This window comes from Nyctereutes procyonoides, unplaced genomic scaffold (genome assembly GCF_905146905.1).
Source record: "Nyctereutes procyonoides isolate TBG_1078 unplaced genomic scaffold, NYPRO_anot_genome, whole genome shotgun sequence".
Taxonomy (NCBI): domain Eukaryota; kingdom Metazoa; phylum Chordata; class Mammalia; order Carnivora; family Canidae; genus Nyctereutes; species Nyctereutes procyonoides.
The window spans coordinates 22,247,693-22,265,257 of record NW_026575128.1 but is presented as its reverse complement, the minus strand read 5'-3'; the positions used below and the strand labels follow the sequence as shown (position 1 = coordinate 22,265,257).

At 39.2% G+C, this 17,565-nt stretch overlaps 1 protein-coding gene across 1 annotated transcript in view; it reads left to right on the top strand.

Moving 5' to 3' along the window:
* The window catches only part of PAWR (pro-apoptotic WT1 regulator), a 103,878-nt gene that overhangs the window by 49,341 nt on the left and 36,972 nt on the right, over positions 1–17,565 (top strand). Inside the window, 1 exon segment of the mRNA XM_055341765.1 lies at positions 16,978–17,109. Coding sequence (XP_055197740.1) covers positions 16,978–17,109 — 132 coding nt within the window.

Sequence of the window (17,565 nt, the reverse complement as noted above, 5' to 3'; positions counted from 1 at the left end):
CACTCTTTCTCCAAGGTTCTTTGTCTCCTTCTTGCCTGAGATAGGGGTACCCAAAGTACTAAAGAGCTCAGGAAATCAGAATCCCTTGGTTATGCAGGTTGGCTTGCCTTTTTGGCAAGGTTATGGCAAGGTTTTGGTTATGCAGGTTGGCTTGCCTACTGTGACTGTAGGCCTGGATAGAAGAATAAGGTACAGCAAATAGGACTTGAATCTTTGAGTCTTGGGGCCAAGGGATGGAAGCGAAATGGAGGATCTAGGACTAAGGAAGAGCCTCGGTGGGTGGGGGCATGCTAGGCAAAAGTGGAATCATTAGTTCGCTTGTTAAGTCATTCATTCATCTACTTAATTTTTAAATACCTGTAGTGTGCCAGCATCTGTGCCAAGTGCTAGCTTACATTCAAGGTCAGTTTTAGTGTGTTTTATATAGACATACACTTTTTATTTTTTTGTAAGAGAAACCATTCTTAATGGATTGAATATATATAGAGAGAGGACAAAGAAATGGAAATGGAAATGTAAAGCTTCCTAAGGAGGGGTTAGATGAATGTTTCTAAAGGAAAAAAGAAGACTGAAGCCAAAAAGGTAGGTTCTCTGTGGAGCCTCTACAGAGCTTTGTGCTGTGTAAGTGGAAACTTAGCAAGACTATGACGTTCAAGCTGTTCTTCTCTAGGATTCCTTTTCCTATACCCTTCCCTTATTTAGTAATTTCTTTTTAGTAGTATTGACCAAATGGTGTAATGTTCTTTATTGAAAATTGTGGCTAAAATAGAGAGAGAGAAGCTGTTTGCTGGTTTTGTTTCTCCAAGCATAAAAGGGATTCCAGGATAATTACTCAGTTCCAAAGGATTCAGTGCTATCATTCCTTTTGTTCAAGTATGTATACAAATTATCCTGTCATTGTGTTTATCCAAATATTTCTAAATTCTCGGAAAAAGCACATTGCATTGGAGAAATCTCAACATGTGGTAGGTTGCCTTCCGTTCCATAGTCTCTTCTCTCCCTTCGTCCCAAAATCTCAATAGGTAGTTCAAAGGAAGTTCTAAATGATTTTAAAAATAAACATTCTCACAAAAACCAGAAAGACATAACTTATTTTAAAAGTTGAAACTTCTGCCTGCAGTCTTTTTAGGTTTAAATTTTTATTTATTTATTTTTATTTATTTATGATAGTCACACACACACACACACAGAGAGAGAGAGAGAGAGAGAGAGAGAGGCAGAGACACAGGCAGAGGGAGAAGCAGGCTCCATGCACCGGGAGCCTGACGTGGGATTCGATCCCGGGTCTCCAGGATCACGCCCTGGGCCAAAGGCAGGCGCTAAACTGCTGCGCCACCCAGGGATCCCGTCTTTTTAGGTTTAATTTTAAGTCCTCTGAATTTATTAATCACTACTTTTCATTATTTGAGGGGAGAGGATTTGAGGTGGACGGTGACCTATATTAATTACTTAGGACGTAGGGAAGTTTGGCTTGTTCAGTGCTGAAGTGCTGAAGAAACAGGCTTTACTGCATTTGTATAGTGTTTCTCAGAGCATGGTATGTATGAGAGTTCTTGAAAATCCCGTGTTTCTCATTAGAATCTGTAATGAAATTGGAATAAAAAAGAAAAGTGGTTACCAGAGGTTATTTCTATATGCCTGAGGATCTTTTGAATTGTATCTTTAAACAGAAGGAATGTCCTTGAGTAAGTGAATAAATTTGCTGTTAAAATTATTTTAAAATATAAGAGGTTCTCCGGAAATATTAAGTTAGGATATATACATTTGTATTTGTTAAGTTCCCATTATGTAGGTATTAGTGACAAGAGACTGAAGGATCCACAAACAATACTGGATGAGGTCCCTGCCTTAGGGAACCTGAATGTCTACGTCTGATTAAGTAGGGAACATGAAAGGAAGAAACAGCGCAGAAGTACGTAATCAGGAACTAGAATGAGTTAAAGGTTAAGGATTTGGGAACTTATAAAATCTGGTTTTTACATTTGAAATAAACAGGCAAGGTTTCATTCAATAAATATATATATTCCTACAATGTGGAAGAATTGGGTACTTGGTGGTTGGAAGCATAGAGAAGTAAGGAGGAGATTCCAGTGGAAGCAGCATTGACCAAATAAATTTGTAATAGTACCTACCTGTGAGGATTAACTGAACTATTAGAAAAATGCCTGGTGCATAGTAGGTGTTCAGTAAAAGTTAACTATTACTGTCATTAGCGTGTTGAAATGTGCAGCTGAGTTTCTTTGACGGGAGTCACGGTGATAGAACATTTACCTAGTGCTCTGTGTGTTAGTGTTCTTAGCTTTTCCACACACATCATTTCCTTTAATCCTTACAGTTCTGTGAGGGCACAGTTACTGGTGTTCTCTCCATGTTGTAGAAGAACAAAACGAGCATAGAATGGTTGAGTATATTACCCAGATATCTTGCAAGATAACAAATAATTACCATGAGAGTAGATTGCATCATTGGATGTAGCTGAAGAAAGCCTGTGAATCCTGGATTGTTTAAATCTGATAATAATTGAAAACTAAAAATAGATAATTTGGATTATTCATTTTCTTTGATTATTCATATTGCTCTCTAGGACTATAATCAATAATGTGTGAACTATTGAGCTAAAGAGTATGGTGCTTATTTTTCTGATCTTAGCACTATGCTGAAGAGCCATCATTGATACATTTAAGATCGAATATGTCTTGCGTATTTTTCTGTTTTGATAATTCCTTCGGAAGATAGTCTCTTGTACTGGTGTCTGGTTTGTTTTCCTAGTATTGTTTGTGTGACTCATGTTGAGGAATTTTTATGTTATAAATACCCAGGCCTATTACTCCCTACTGCTAATAAGCATCAGTACAAGTCTAATTAGGTTGAGACCTAGGTTGTAGATAATAGAAGAAAGTGTATAATATAAAGCTGTGGAAAGAATTTCCACCTAAAAGTAGTATGATCCTGTAGTAACTTTAAAAAGATTCCAGAGGGGAGTCAGATATTGATGGAAAATGATACTAATATAGTTAATATATTCAACTATAACCGCACAGTCACTATCTTGCTGGTCAGGACTTGCTTCTGAATTACCTGTTTCAACAATTGAGGGATAAAGGAAGACCTGTTTTCACATTCACTCCAGAAATAGTCAACTTGATGAAAAAATTTTTTTAAAGATTTTATTTATTCATGAGAGACACAGAGAGAGAGAGGAGAGAGAGAGAGAGAGAGAGAGAGAGAGAGTGAGGGGCAGAGACACAGGCAGAGAGAGAAGCAGGCTCCATGCAGGAAGCCTGATGCAGGACTTGATCCCGGGTCTCCAGGATCACGCCCTGGGCTGAAGATGGTGCTAAACTGCTGAGCCACCCAGAATGTCCAGAAAATTTTGATAAATAAGTTTTCACTATAGAATTGGACTCCTAGCCCTGGTGAGCTCTAAAGTAGTAACACCTGATACCAGAGATTAGCGCTGTTTTGAAGTCTTAGGTTCTTCATGCTGAGCTAGACCCTCAGCTCTTGCCTGAAAGTCCTTTTCATATTTTTATTTCATTCACTTTTATGTTTCCTACTATAGGTATTTTAAACTTTTAACTCACCTCACACCCATTACCTTATCCTAAACTTCTACCCATGATTGTCAGCAGAAAAGCATAATTAACTTCTCAAAGAAGAAACTAGAGAACCCCTCGGTCAGAATTCCCTCAATTTTTTTTTCGCCTGTATTAGTATTGTCTCACTTATTGCATTTAGATTCATATTGAGAACCTTCCCTGCAGTTTTAGAAGAGGTTTAGCCTTTAATCTGTACTTTGGTCTTTTTCCTTCCTTTTACATCTCCCACAAATATTTCAAATGCTCAACGCCAAACTCATTTCCCTTTTTAAATTTTCTGTGTGCATGAATGACACCATGAGCTAGATGATTAGGAGTCCTCTTGTTACTGCTGCTACTTGATTGCTTTTGGCTCTGCCAGTCCAGTCAAGTTCTACTTCTGTTTGCCGTGTCTATCCATTGTCCATATCTACTTTCATTTCCTTAGTTCTAACTCACTGCTAGCGTATATAGCAACAGCCCTATTGTGTGGGCACTGCTGTTGTCCCCATTTTACAAGGTCACAGAGCTAATAAATGTCAGTTTTCTCCAAGTAATTTATATAGTACTTCAAATGTATTGAAATAATCTACTAGGAGAATGTGTTGGCTGGGAATGGCCTAGAGAGTTTTAAGAATGAATAATAATAGAACTGCCATATATTTACTAGATCCTGTTAACTGTCGTGATCCTAGGATAGGGCCCACATTGGGCTCCCTGCTCAGTGGGAGCCTGCTTCTCCCTCGCCCCCTGCCCTGCCCCACCTGCACATGTGGGCACCCACTCTCTCTCTCAAATAAATAAAGTCTTAAAAAAAAAAAAAGGAAACACATTTGTTTCCAGCCTGACTATATGACAAATTGTGAGATGAGTTAAAAAGTTAATAATGAGATAGTAAAAATTAGAAAGTATATGTGTTTCAAAAGGAAAACTTACGCAGAATTAAAAGGTGAGCTAGAAAAAAACTGGCTGTATGACAGACCGAAGTTACCATCTTACTTGTATTAAGAGCTTTGAGAAATACTAGGGAAGTCAAGAGGCTGGCATAAAAATTTGAAGACATAGTGAAGAAAGTAAAGGTACATAAAAGCCAGTAAAGGGACGCCTGGGGGGCTCAGTGGTTGAACATCTGCCTTTGGCCCAGGGCGTGATCCCGGGTTCTGGCATCAAGTCCCTCATTGGACTCCCAGCATGGAGCCTGCTTCTCCCTCTGCCTATGTCTCTGCTTCTCTCTGTGTGTCTGTCATGAATAAAAAAGTAAAATCTTAAAAAAAAAAAAAAAAGAAAAGAAAAGCCAGTAAAGATAACACAAGTTCATTCTGCTGACCAGGGCTCCATCAAACCATTGTTTGCCTAATATGTTTGGAGAGAGTTAAAAATAAGGGTGAGACAACTTTCTTGGCAGAAGATTTGGCAGCATGCTTAAAAAGCCATGAAAATTAGAGACGTACACTAGAATTTACGTGAAAGACGATTCAGCTTGTATGACCCACAACCAGCTATGGTTAAACAGATCACGATGTATTCATAATGAACTATCATACCATGCAGCTACCAAAATGTTTGTTGAAAACGAAGAAACATACAAATACACCTTAACAGGATGCCTGTAATTACCTGAATATAAGAAAAAAAACCTAGTAGAAGATTTGTACCAGAGTGATAACTTGCCAATTTTTTTAAGTTTGTTTATTTTATAGAGAGTTGGGGGGGGGCAAGGGAGAGAGGGGAGGAGATAAACAGACTCCCCACTGAGCGTGGAACCCAATGCAGGGCTTGCTTTCAGGACCCTGTGATCATGACCTGAGCCAAAATCAAGAGTTAGACACTAAACCAGCTGAGCCACCCAGGTGCTCCTCTTTTTTTTTTTTTTTTTTAAGTGTTTTGGTCATGTACATTAATTTTATAATCAGGAAAAGTGTCATTTTCTGTGTAAATGTATCTAACGACAGTTTTTAAATTATTTTTAAAAAACTTTATTTTTAAAAATATTAATATTAGTTGAAATGGCTGAAAATGAGAGTACTACCTGTCTAATCATGAATATTGCTATTTAAGCATTTAACGCTGCTTTGCCCTGATGTCCAGTGGGATCCCAGCACAAGATGGTGTGATTGGGTCTGACCACGGATGAGTTGTATCTGATGGTATTGGTGTAGCTTCTAGTGGTGAGAAAGGTGCTTTAAAACTGTAAGAATGAAATTCTGATCTCATTTCCTGTTATTTTGGACGGTTATATTTTGAGATTCCTTACAAATATGATTTTTTTTAATTTAAAATGCTAATAATTTATTGTAAATTCAGCTTTTTAATCTCTGAAATCAGAGTACTTCTGTTAGATGTTTCAATGTTGTTAGAAAGCATAACTAATTCAGTTACTGAATTATTTAATAATTTATTTTGGAAATTTCATACATCTGAATTTACTCCATTTAGTTCTCATACTGTGTGTGTGTGTGTAGTAGTAGTAGTAGTAGTAGTAGTAGTAGTAGTAGTAGCAGTAGTACTAGTAATAGTAGTAGTTTTTAGTCATTGTGATACAGATAACATGCCTTTTTTTCAACCACCTGATGAGTGAAGACAGGCATCATTTGTTCATTTTCCTTCACTCTTTTCATGTAGAGATACTTACTTGTTTGATCTTATTTCCGTTTTCTTTTTGTTATGTTGGGAAGTTTCTTTTGTTTAACCATTCAAAATAAACCTCTCAGGAGCAGGGGAGGGAAGGTAAGGAAAAGCTAGGCAGGGGTTGAGTGATGACAGACTGGTATATGCTAGATAAAGGGCTAATGGAGGATGTGAAAGGGTATTTACCAGGGAGGGAGGCAGATAAACAGCAGCACTAATGGGATTGACATGGCCTTACTGAAGAAAATCTCAACTTCTCTCATGCCTTTCAGGGATATGGCAACTTCATTTTGGAAAGCACAGCCACTTACCCATATTCATGGTTTGTAATGGTGTGATCCTAAATAGAAACTTTGTTCTTTCTCTTGGAGCTATATAGCTTTTCTTTCTTTTCCCTAAAAGCTTTGCTAGGATTGCTTACTTAATTTTCTTTTAAGTACAAAGGACAATCCAGCATGCTTTTAGGGCACATTTATATGATTTATTATACATAGATATAGTTAAATTTACTTGGCTGTTTGAAATATGCATTTCATTTTAGTTCTGTTGTTATTTTTGTCCTCATTCTGATTCATATGAAGAAAATGTTGCCCTGTTCCCTGGTGTTAGAGCTTTATAGAGAAGTATTTATACTTTGCAAAAATTTATTGAAAAACCAGAACACCTAAGGAATTTGTGTGGATTATTTCAAGATCAGATGTGCATATGTTACATAGACTTTAGCATTTGGATAGAAGAGAATATTAAAATTTAGGGGGAGGATTCTGAAAATTAAAGGAAGTAGCATTTTTTTTAAAACATTTTATTTAATCATGAGAGACAGAGAGGCAGAGACACAAGCAGAGGGAGAAGCAGGCTCTATGCAGGGAGCCCGATGTGTGGGACTCAATCCCAGGACCCGAGGATCATGCCCTGGGCCGAAGGCAGATGCTCAACCGCTGAGCCACCCGGGTGTCCCAGAAAGTAGCATTTTTTAATGGGTTTTATGAACTATTCAATATTGTTTGGAGATGAATGAATTATTTCATTCTTTATAAGACTCATCACTTATGAAAGAGAACAGATGTGGAAAAATATAAAGGAATGTGAAGCATTATCTAGCTGAACTCTTCCAGGAACTAGATAGTATACCACAAATTTATTCTGTCAAAATATCAAAGTCACAAAACTTGGCTTAAGCTTTTATATTTAACAAAAATAATTTTTAACAACTTTTACTGTGTTTGAATCAAAATTTTTTAAACTGCATTTTGTTTTATATGCATAGTGTTAGATAAGTAATAGTTGTGAATGGTGATTATCTGTTATGCTTAGCTATAGCTCTACTGTTCAAAAATTCCTACTAATGTAACTAGAAAGTCCTATGGAGTATGCTGTTTTCCATATATTAGAAGCACTTAAAAATACCTTAATAAAATTATATTTATTATTTATTTAATATGTATATTTAAGATTTTATTTATTCATAAGAGACACAGAGAGAGAGGCAGAGACACAGGCAGAGGGAGAAGCAGGCTCCATGCAGGGAGCCTGATGAGGACTCCGACCCTGGGGACCCCGGGGTCACACCCTGGGCCGAAGTCAGGCACTCAACCGCTGAGCCACCCAGGTATCCCCAAGGCTTTCCTTTATTGAACACCAAACCATGTCATGGTCTCTTGGACTTTTATTAAATAAAAAGGGAAATGAGTTTGAAATGGAAAAAAAAAAAAAAAAAACAGACCTTTGAGGTGTGGTAATAGGAATTTGAGTCGTAGTGAGGAACTGAGGCCTTAAGATGCCCAAGTCAAGTTGATGGGCCTGTTTCACACGTACACACGAGTGTCTCTCATTTGTAGAAATTGAGGGATACTTGGTGGGTTGCTTTGTATCCAGGACGTGAAGCCACACCTGCCCCTTGGTCCCAGGGCCCTTCGCTACCTGGTGCAGTCTAGTCGAGGCCTTCAGAGGCGCCCCAGGATTCGGTCCAGCAGACACTGACAGCGTACTACGCAGGCCACCTTTCCCGTGCCGTACGCTGTGGCGCTGTGGCGCTGCTGCTGCTGTGGTGGCCCGTCTGTTGCCTCAAGCAGAGTCTCAGAGCTAGGAGAACACAGTGCCGCGGCTTTCAAACTTTGTTTTGGAGTGATAAAAGTGTGCCTTATTAACGACTCAAATACCATGAATAGTTTGGCTGTTAGTGACATTTTCTGAAATGCCAGGCAAATTTTTTCATAAGGTCACTAACAAAATGTCACTTACAGGACATAGTGGTCATCCTGGAAAAATCTACATATATTTTAAGGTGCTGCATCCAACCGCCCCCCAAACACACACACCACATACACACACAGGTTTTCAGAGGTGATACGTGGTTAGGCTCAGATAATCATCCGTAGGTTCTCACCTGCGGGACTGTTCAGGGTTAGGTTGTGTGGTTGAATGACGTGGGTCGGGTCTTTCTGAGGGACTAATTTTTCAGACTGCAGGCTCCTCCCCCCACGCTCCTGACCCATAAACTAGTCGCATCCCTTAGTCCTCGATCCGACCAAAAGTGCCTTTGCAGAATTCCATGCCTTGTAGGGAGTAGCAGCGACGGACGGAGAGTCCCTGGGCCCTGCGCCGCAGGCGACCCTAGCGCTCGAGGGTAGCCGGGAGCGCCGGGGAGCTCAAGACTCCGGTACGTTCGGCTGAGAGGGCTGAGACGGCTGCCGCGGAGAGGGGTTTTTCAGGGACTTCATTCTGCAGCCGAGGAGAGCAGACTCTCAATCTGCAGGGACTCAGGGTACAGTGGAACGGCGTGGGGGGGGGGAGGTGCAGGGTTGGCTCAGGTGTCAACGCACGGAGCGAGGTGGAAATGAGGGTGCGGAGGTGGCCGAGGTCTGAGGAAGCTGGGCCGGCCGCCTGGCCGAGGTGGATGCGGAGATGAGGCCTGGGGGGGTTCCTCCAGGAAGTCTCCGAAAAATCAACGAAGGAGGAAATCCGAACACACCTGCGTAGGACTACAGGTAGGCAACCGCCCGCTCAGCCGCCGTCCGACCGCTGCTCCCCTCAGCCTGTGGGGCTCCGCATGCGGGAGCCAGCGCGTTCACAGATGACCCGAAGCAAAAGTCTCACACAAAAAACAACGTTCTTTGATATTTTCCATTCCGTTTTCTTTTTCCTCATAAAAATCGTGGGTTGGGTTGTTCTACGTGAACCCCGTGACCGGGGAGTAGGTGCAGCTTGGCAGTTGGAAGGGAGTTGGGGTTAGGCTGCAGGTCGCACCGCTTCCCTGACAGCTTCCTGTCTCTGAGCCTCTTAGAGCTAATCCTCAGGTTCCTCTTCTGCAAAGTGGTAGGCGCCTCGCAGGGTCTTTGTGGGAATTCTACGTGATATTAGATGTTAGTGCTAAACAGGGCCCTGCACACCTGGAACGTACTTAATTGTTCACGCGATTAAGTATTCTAAGTGACGGACTCGGGATTCGAATCTAGGGCTCTGGATTCCAGACTCTGAGATCTTCTCTTAAAATTTTCTACTGAGGGATCCCTGGGGGGCGCAGTGGTTTAGCGCCTGCTTTTGGCCCAGGGCGCGATCCTGGAGACCCGGGATCGAATCCCACGTCAGGCTCCCAGTGTATGGAGCCTTCTTCTCCCTCTGCCTGTGTCTCTGCCTCTCTCTCTCTCTCTCTCTGTGACTATCATAAATAAAAATTAAAAAAAATTTCTAATGAAACATAGTGCCTTACAGACAACTATTAAAAAAAAAGATCTAAAGATAATGTGTATTTTTCTTTGTGTCATTTGTATCTTTTTTCCCCCACTCTACGTGAAATTACAAACATTTCCCATTTCTTGGAAAACACTTTGTAATACTCCATCATTTTGCTCTCCAGAGGCAGAAGTGTTATACTACATAGAATAAAATATTTGTCTACTTTTATTTAGTCCTGATCAGCTAAATTTTATTGCTATTCTAAGACTTTATTATGGGACTTTTCATTGTATGCAAAAATAAGAAAAATGGTATAATGAAGTCCCCCATGTACCCATCCTTCAGCTTCAGTGGTCATCAACTTCTGGCTACGTTTATCTGGACCACCACACACTACCCATTCTATTTCTTGTGTTATTTTGAAGCCAATCTCAGATGACCTATTATTTTAGCATATATCATAAGTATATCTAAAGACAAGGAATATCCTTTTTTAAAATTTTTATTTATTATTTATTCATGAGAGACCCAAAGAGAGAGAGGCCGAGACACAGGCAGAGGGGAGAAGCAGGCTCCAAGCAGGGAGCCCGACGTGGGACTCGATCCCGGGACCCCAGGATCACGCCCTGGGCCGAAGGCAGGCACTTAACCGCTGAGCTACCCAGGCATCCCAAAATCCTTTTTTAAAACAAAATCACTACACCTAAAAAAGTTAATCTCATGAAACTCCTGAGACTTACTTTTACCATATATGCATTGTCCAAACTGTCTCTTAAATGAAATTTTAAAAATGTTTTTTTTTAAATTTTTATTTATTTATGATAGTCACAGAGAGAGAAAGAGAGGCAGAGACACAGGCAGAGGGAGAAGCAGGCTCCATGCACCGGGAGCCCGATGTGGGACTCGATCCGGGGTCTCCAGGATCGCGCCCTGGGCCAAAGGCAGGCGCCAAACCGCTGCGCCACCCAGGGATCCCTTAAAAATGTTTTATTTTAATGAGGATGCAGAGAGGTCAGTATGTCGGTATTGATTCACGTGTCCTTTGAGTTTCACATTTATGAGTCTCTTCTCTCCCTTTCTCTTGCAGTTTTTTAGTTGTAAAAGCTGGCTATCTTTTAAGCCCTAGTAGAGGCTTGTTTCAGTATGTATGACAGAGCTAAGAATGGTTTTTGTTTTTAAAGGATTGTTTAGAAAAAAAAAAAAAGCAACAGATCTTATGTAGCCCAGAAGACTAAAATATTTCCTTGTTTTTTTCAGTTTTCTGACCCCTGCTTTATTTGGATTTTCATGATTGCATCTCCATGGTAGTTATCGAATATATTTTTTTTTAAATTTTTATTTATTTATGACAGTCACACAGATAGAGAGAGAGAGGCAGAGACACAGGCAGAGGGAGAAGCAGGCTCCATGCACCAGGAGCCCGACATGGGATTCGATCCCGGGTCTCCAGGATCGTGCGCTGGGCCAAAGGCAGGCGCCAAACCGCTGCGCCACCCAGGGATCCCTCGAATATATTTTTATGTCCCCTCTATTTTCTGTAATTAGTAGTTGGATCTAGAAACTTAAACAGATATAGGTTCAGGTTTTTTTTTTTTTCTTTTTTAGCATGTTGTTTGTTCAATACCTCCACCACTATATCTTTTATAAGTCATTTATTGTCATATATTTACAATATTATGCTACTGTTTGAAAAATACATTTTGATGAATTTTGACAAATATACACATCTGGGTAAACCATCCTGAGAATCAGGGTATAAAACATTTCCATCACTCCTTCTGTCCCTTTCTAGTCAGCCCCATCCTCTCACACTCAGCTCTTGGCAACCACTGATCTGCTTTCTGTCACTAGGATTTTGCTTCCTCTGGAATTTTATGTAAATGGAAGCATACATTATATAATCTTTGTTTTCTGATGCCTTCCACTTAGCATAATGCTTTTGAGATTTCATGTATTTTGTTACTGAGTTAGTATTCCACTACATGGCTCTACTACTGTTTATCTAATTACTAGTTGGTAGACTTCTCAACAATTTTCAGTTATTGGCTATTATGAAAAAAGTTGATTTTTTTTTGTACAAGTTTTGAGTGAACATGTTTTCATTTCTTTTGGTTAACTAGTAGAATTGCTGGGTCATATGATAAGTGTATATTTAAATTTATAGGGAACTGCCAAACTATTTTCCAGTTTTATTTTTTTTTTTTTTTTTTACCAGTGGGATAGGTGATACTCATTTGTTTGAAATCCGCATTAACACTTGATATTACCAGGGCGCCTGAGTGGCTCAGTTAAGTGTCTGCCTTCAGCTCAGGTCATGATCCCGGGTTCTGGGATCGAGCCTCACATCAAGCTCCCCACTGACTGGGGAGCCTGCGTCTCACTCTTCCTCTCCCTCTGCCCCCCTCCTCCTACTCATGTTCTCTTTCTTTCTCAAATACATAAAAAAAACAAAAAACAAAAACACTTGGTATTATCAGTCTTTAATTCTGATCATTCTGGTTTTATTTCACATTTCCCTAATAACTAATTCTACTGAGCCTCTTTTCCTGTGTTTATTCACAACACCTGTATTTTCTTTGGTGGAGTGTCTGTTTTTGCTCATTTTTAATGATGCACTGAAATTTATCCTGGTGTGTGATACATGGAATAAATCTGATTTCATCTTTTTAAATACAGCTTTCTAGTTATCCCCAAACCGCATATCAAAAAGTTCCTCTTTTCCCACTGGTATGAGTTTCCACTTTTACTGTAAACTCAGTTTGTGAATTTAGATCTATTTCTGGATTTCCTATTCTATTCCTGTGAATTACATTTTTTGAGTCTCAACTAATAGGACTTTAAAAATGTCCTGATTTCCTTTTTACTTGGCTACACTGTCAGATGTGTAGCAATAATCTGAATAATTTTTAGAACATATTATAGCATGTTAATGTTAGTAATTTGTTATTAGGAATGAAAATCATACTCTTGTTTTGTTCGGGGGTTTTATTTGCCAAAATATTGGTGCTCTAAAATGCAGTTTTGGGAATAGCAAAGAGCTTGGTGACAATCAGTGATACTTCTCATTTCTGTTTTTAAAATGTCAATTTATAAGAAGCGGCTTTTTAGTTTCAATTTAAAATAATTGTTAACCCAGTTCTCATACAGTTCTTTCTCTCTCTAACCTATGTAAAAAGAGAGTAAGTTTGACATGATTAATGTTTATCTAGAAATGAGAGCTGGGAAGAGAGAAAGGGCATTCAGTTCCACGTTACTGGTATAATTATAAAATCAGCATCTATTTTCATCTCATTTTTTTCTCTCTCAGATAAGAAGCTTATTTATTAGTAGAAAGAGACTTTTAAAAAGGTTTGGGTTCTTTTTGGTTCTCTTTTGCTGGTACTTATTTAAAAATTACGGTGGGGGAACCGGGCTGGCTCAGTAGAGCATGTGACTCTTGATCTTGGGGTTGTGAGTTTGAGCCCCATGGTGGGTGTAGAGATTACTTACAAATAAAAAAAAATCTTAAAACCAAAAATAACTGTCTCCCTTAAAGATGCCCTCAGCTGTGCACTTAGAGAATCATGAATCTTTGCAAGAAATACAGGTAGAAAATGTATTAACCAACCTTGGTCCAGTAACTCAGTTCTCTTTTGTTTTTATTCTTACTTATCACCATTTCCACCAAAGTATTCCTCCAGGAGTATTTATTGCAGTCACATAAGATAACTTAAAAAATATGTAGGATGCAAATATATATATATGTTGGATGCTTGTTGTGAAAAAAACAAAACAAAAAACTGTACCAGTTGCTAGAAGAACCTTGGAGGGAAGTTGTGATTCGTCAAGTAATCCCTATTCTCAAAGCTGCCTGGAATGTAAAATGAGATAGTATGTGTGATGACTAGGTTCCCTGGTCCGTGAGTGACAGTGTCGCCATGGAAAAGAATATTCCATTTTAACCTGAGGTGATGCCGCCCATCTCCCTGATTTGTCTCATCTTGGTAACTCATTCATTCACTTACCAAGCATTCACTGAATTTTTCTTCTTCTTCTTTCTAATGCGCTGGTGAGGGAAAGGAGGGGAGGTCAGTGCTGAGGGACTGGATCTCAGGAAGTGAAAACAGAGATAAATAAAGTCCTAGTGCTCAGGGAGTTCACGGCTACCCGCTTCAGCTTTTACCTGCTGTCTACACTGCTTTAGGATTTAAGAGTTCTTAAGCTGCTGACGGTTTTACGGTCAGGGCTCCAGGTACAGGAGACTGAGATGATTCCTTCACGGAGTAGAAGGCTAGAAATGAGATCACTCCTTATTTTTTCCAGATTTTACACACTTGCTTCTCAGCCCCCACTGTGCATTAAATGATTGGCCTCTTACTATTGTGTATTGACGAGTTCCTTTACTTTACTCTCTCTTCCATTCTGGGACCTGGATTCCACAGTTTCTACTGTGGTCTTACACATTTTAATGTTAACTAGAGTGAAGTATCATAACTTTTTTTTTAAAGATTTTATTTATTCATGAGAGACACAGGCAGAGGGAGAAGCAGGCTCCCTGCAGGGAGCCCGATGTGGGACTCAAACCCGGGACCCCAGGGTCACGCCCTGAGCTGAAGGCAGACGCTCATCTGCTGAGCCACCCGGGGATCCCATCGTAACTTTTTTAAAAAGTAATTTTTCTGGATGTCTTACGTATTTACCCACATGATCCACCTCTGCTTAAGATTTTGATTGGAATTTTTATTGAACTTTTAAATGGACTTACAATGGACACCTTCACAATATTAGGTTTTTCTCCATTTAAGAATAGGTTTTAATTTGTATTTCTCAGTAAAGCTTTGTAGTTTTTTTTTTCATAAAGTTTTTTGCTTTATTTTTATAGTTACCATTGAAATTCTACAATCTAGTTGGCTATTGATGTTACTTTGGGAAGCTATTTTTGCATACTTCTATAAAAACCATAATGAACTCTAGTAATTTTTAAATATTTTTATGTTATCAACAAAATTGTATCATCTGAAGGGATGGAATTTTGCCTTCTTTTTATTGCGGAAATCTTTTTTTCTTACCTGGTTTTATCAGCACTTCCAGAACAATATTGACAACTATGTAGATAGTGGAATGGATTATCAGTGTCTTACATCTCATTTTGCTTTAAGTCATTTTTTTATTTCTTTTGATATTTTGCCATTAAACATGATACCGTCTGTTGGTCTGAGAAAGGTTTTAAAGAGTCTTAAGAGATTCTTTTTCTAATCAGGACTAATTAAACTTCTAGTACTCTTACTAGATTTTTTTTCTTATTGTTTCTTTTCTTTTTTTTTTTTTACCTAGGATACGTTACTTTTCATAGGATCAAGTTATCTCTTTTGTTGTCTACTCTCCACTTTTGGTCCCTATTAATTTCCACTCTGAACTGCTGTATGTAGGTTCTATTCCCAAAATCAGTTTTGATCATGTTTTACTCATATTCCAGGAAATTGTAGGACCGAAACATCTTTCTGTGTTATGAAGGAAAAGTTCATACTTCTGCGACTATTTCTGTTCCTTGTGATCAGAGTACTTGCTTTTCCAGTCCTCACCTCTGTCAAGAACTGCAAGGTCTGAGGTCTTGCCCTGCTTACAGACTAACCGTGTTAGCTTGCTGTGGTTTCATGGATCATGACAACATGCTAGTCTCCTGGGTCAGAGTCAAATAGCCACGGTCTCCTCATTTTTCTTGTACCAAATATCCAAGTTCCAGTTCTCACCAAGTGACATGACAAAGATCAGATGACATCTGTACACACAGTCCCATTACTGGGAGGATAGGAGCATTCGCTGGAATCTCACTCCTTTCATTGTTTACCCTCATTTCCTAATTTTTAAGACTCCACCTCAGATGCTTCCTTCCATATCCTCCATTGCGGACCTTGTATCTGCATGTGTTGCTCATCTACTGTGTTCTTTCCTGTTCCACATACTCCAGAGTCCCTTCTTGGTTTGCACAGTACCCTACCCTTTTCTTTCTTTTTATAATTTGTAAGTCCTGTTTTCTTTGGTTAGTGCCTTAGTGTTTACAGAGTGCCTGCAGAAACATTATCTATCTATCTTTCTTTCTTTCTTTCTCTCTTTCTCTCTTTCTCTCTTTCTCTCTTTCTCTCTTTCTCTCTCTCTCTCTCTCTCTCTCTCTCTCTCTCTCTCTCTCACAGAACCCTTTAGGGCAGTATTGGTTAAGAATGAGTTCAGTTGCAAGAAACAGATAACCCATTCCACAGTTGGTGTAATGGATAGAATTTGTTTCTTTCTACGATTTTTTTTTCACGTAGAGTCGGGAGAGAGGTAATGCAGGTGTTGATCCAGCTTTTTAGCAATAACCTTTCCATATGCTCTTTCCACCATCTGAAATTTTATTTTTTTTTCAGACACACAGAGAGAGAGAGGCAGAGGGAGAAGCCAGGCTCCATGCAGGGAGCCTGACGTGGGACTCGATCCCGGGTCTCCGGAATCAGGCCCTGGGCTGAAGGCAGGCGCTAAACCGCTAAGCCACTGGGGCTGCCCAGTTTTCTTTTTTCTATGTCTGCAATTCCAAATTTAACCTACACCTTAAATTATAAATTTTTCTATGGAGTTTCTATAGAAGACTTCTTCCCCAGGTGAAAATACTCTTTCGGTATATATTCATAGGTACTACTAACCTGAAAAATGGCCTTTATTATTAAGTTATCTGCATCTATATCTACATATAAATTAGATCTTAAATCTTAACTTCCCACTGGACTATAAATTGTGTCTTGAGTGTGTCATTTGTTACTCTCTGAATAGTGCCTTGTTTAAGGTAGACACCATTCGTTTACTTGTTGAATGAATGTAAAAGAATGAGTAGTAGATCTTACCTTTAGGCAAGCCCTGTCGCTGCTATTTAGAGTCTAGAGAAAAGATAAGTTGTCAGGGGTTTGAATGTGGACGTTGGTGTTTAAGCAGATAATTTAATTTATAGGAATTAAATGTATATATTGCTGAAAGGACCACCTTTGCCCAGATATTTCTTTAGTGCTATCAAATGTGTCTTCATATACTATCAAAATATTCTGTTAATATTATGTGGAAATAAAATGGAAACTATTCTTTCTTTCAGTGCTTAGATGAATATGAAGATGACGAAGCAGGGCAGAAAGAACGGAAACGCGAAGATGCAATTACACAACAGAACACGATGCAGAATGAAGCTGTCAGTTTATTAGATCCAGGCAGTTCCTACTTGCTACAAGTGAGTATTTATTTAAATTAAATTAAATTAAAAATTTAAAAAGACTTTATTTATTTGACAGAGAGAGTGCACACAAGCAGGGGAGCAGTAGAGGGAGAGAGAGAAGCAGGCTCCCCACTGAGCAGGGAGTCAGAGATGGGGCTCAATCCCAGGACCCTAGGATTATGACCTGAGTTGAAGGCAGACGCTTAACTTAGCCACCCAGGCGCCCCTTAAATTTAATTTTAAAAAATTATCTTAAAAATTTATTTTCTTATGAGTTACTATTGATTGTGAGCTCTGAAATCAAGCGTCACATGCTCTTCCAACTGAACCAGCCAGATGCCCCTAAACATTTATTTTTTTAATTTTTTAATTTTACAAATGAATATTTAAAAATACTGGGATGTCAGTTGCTATTTTAATAATAATTTTTAAGTAGCTTTTAATAATTTTTTCTAGTCTCCTTTTGGTTAT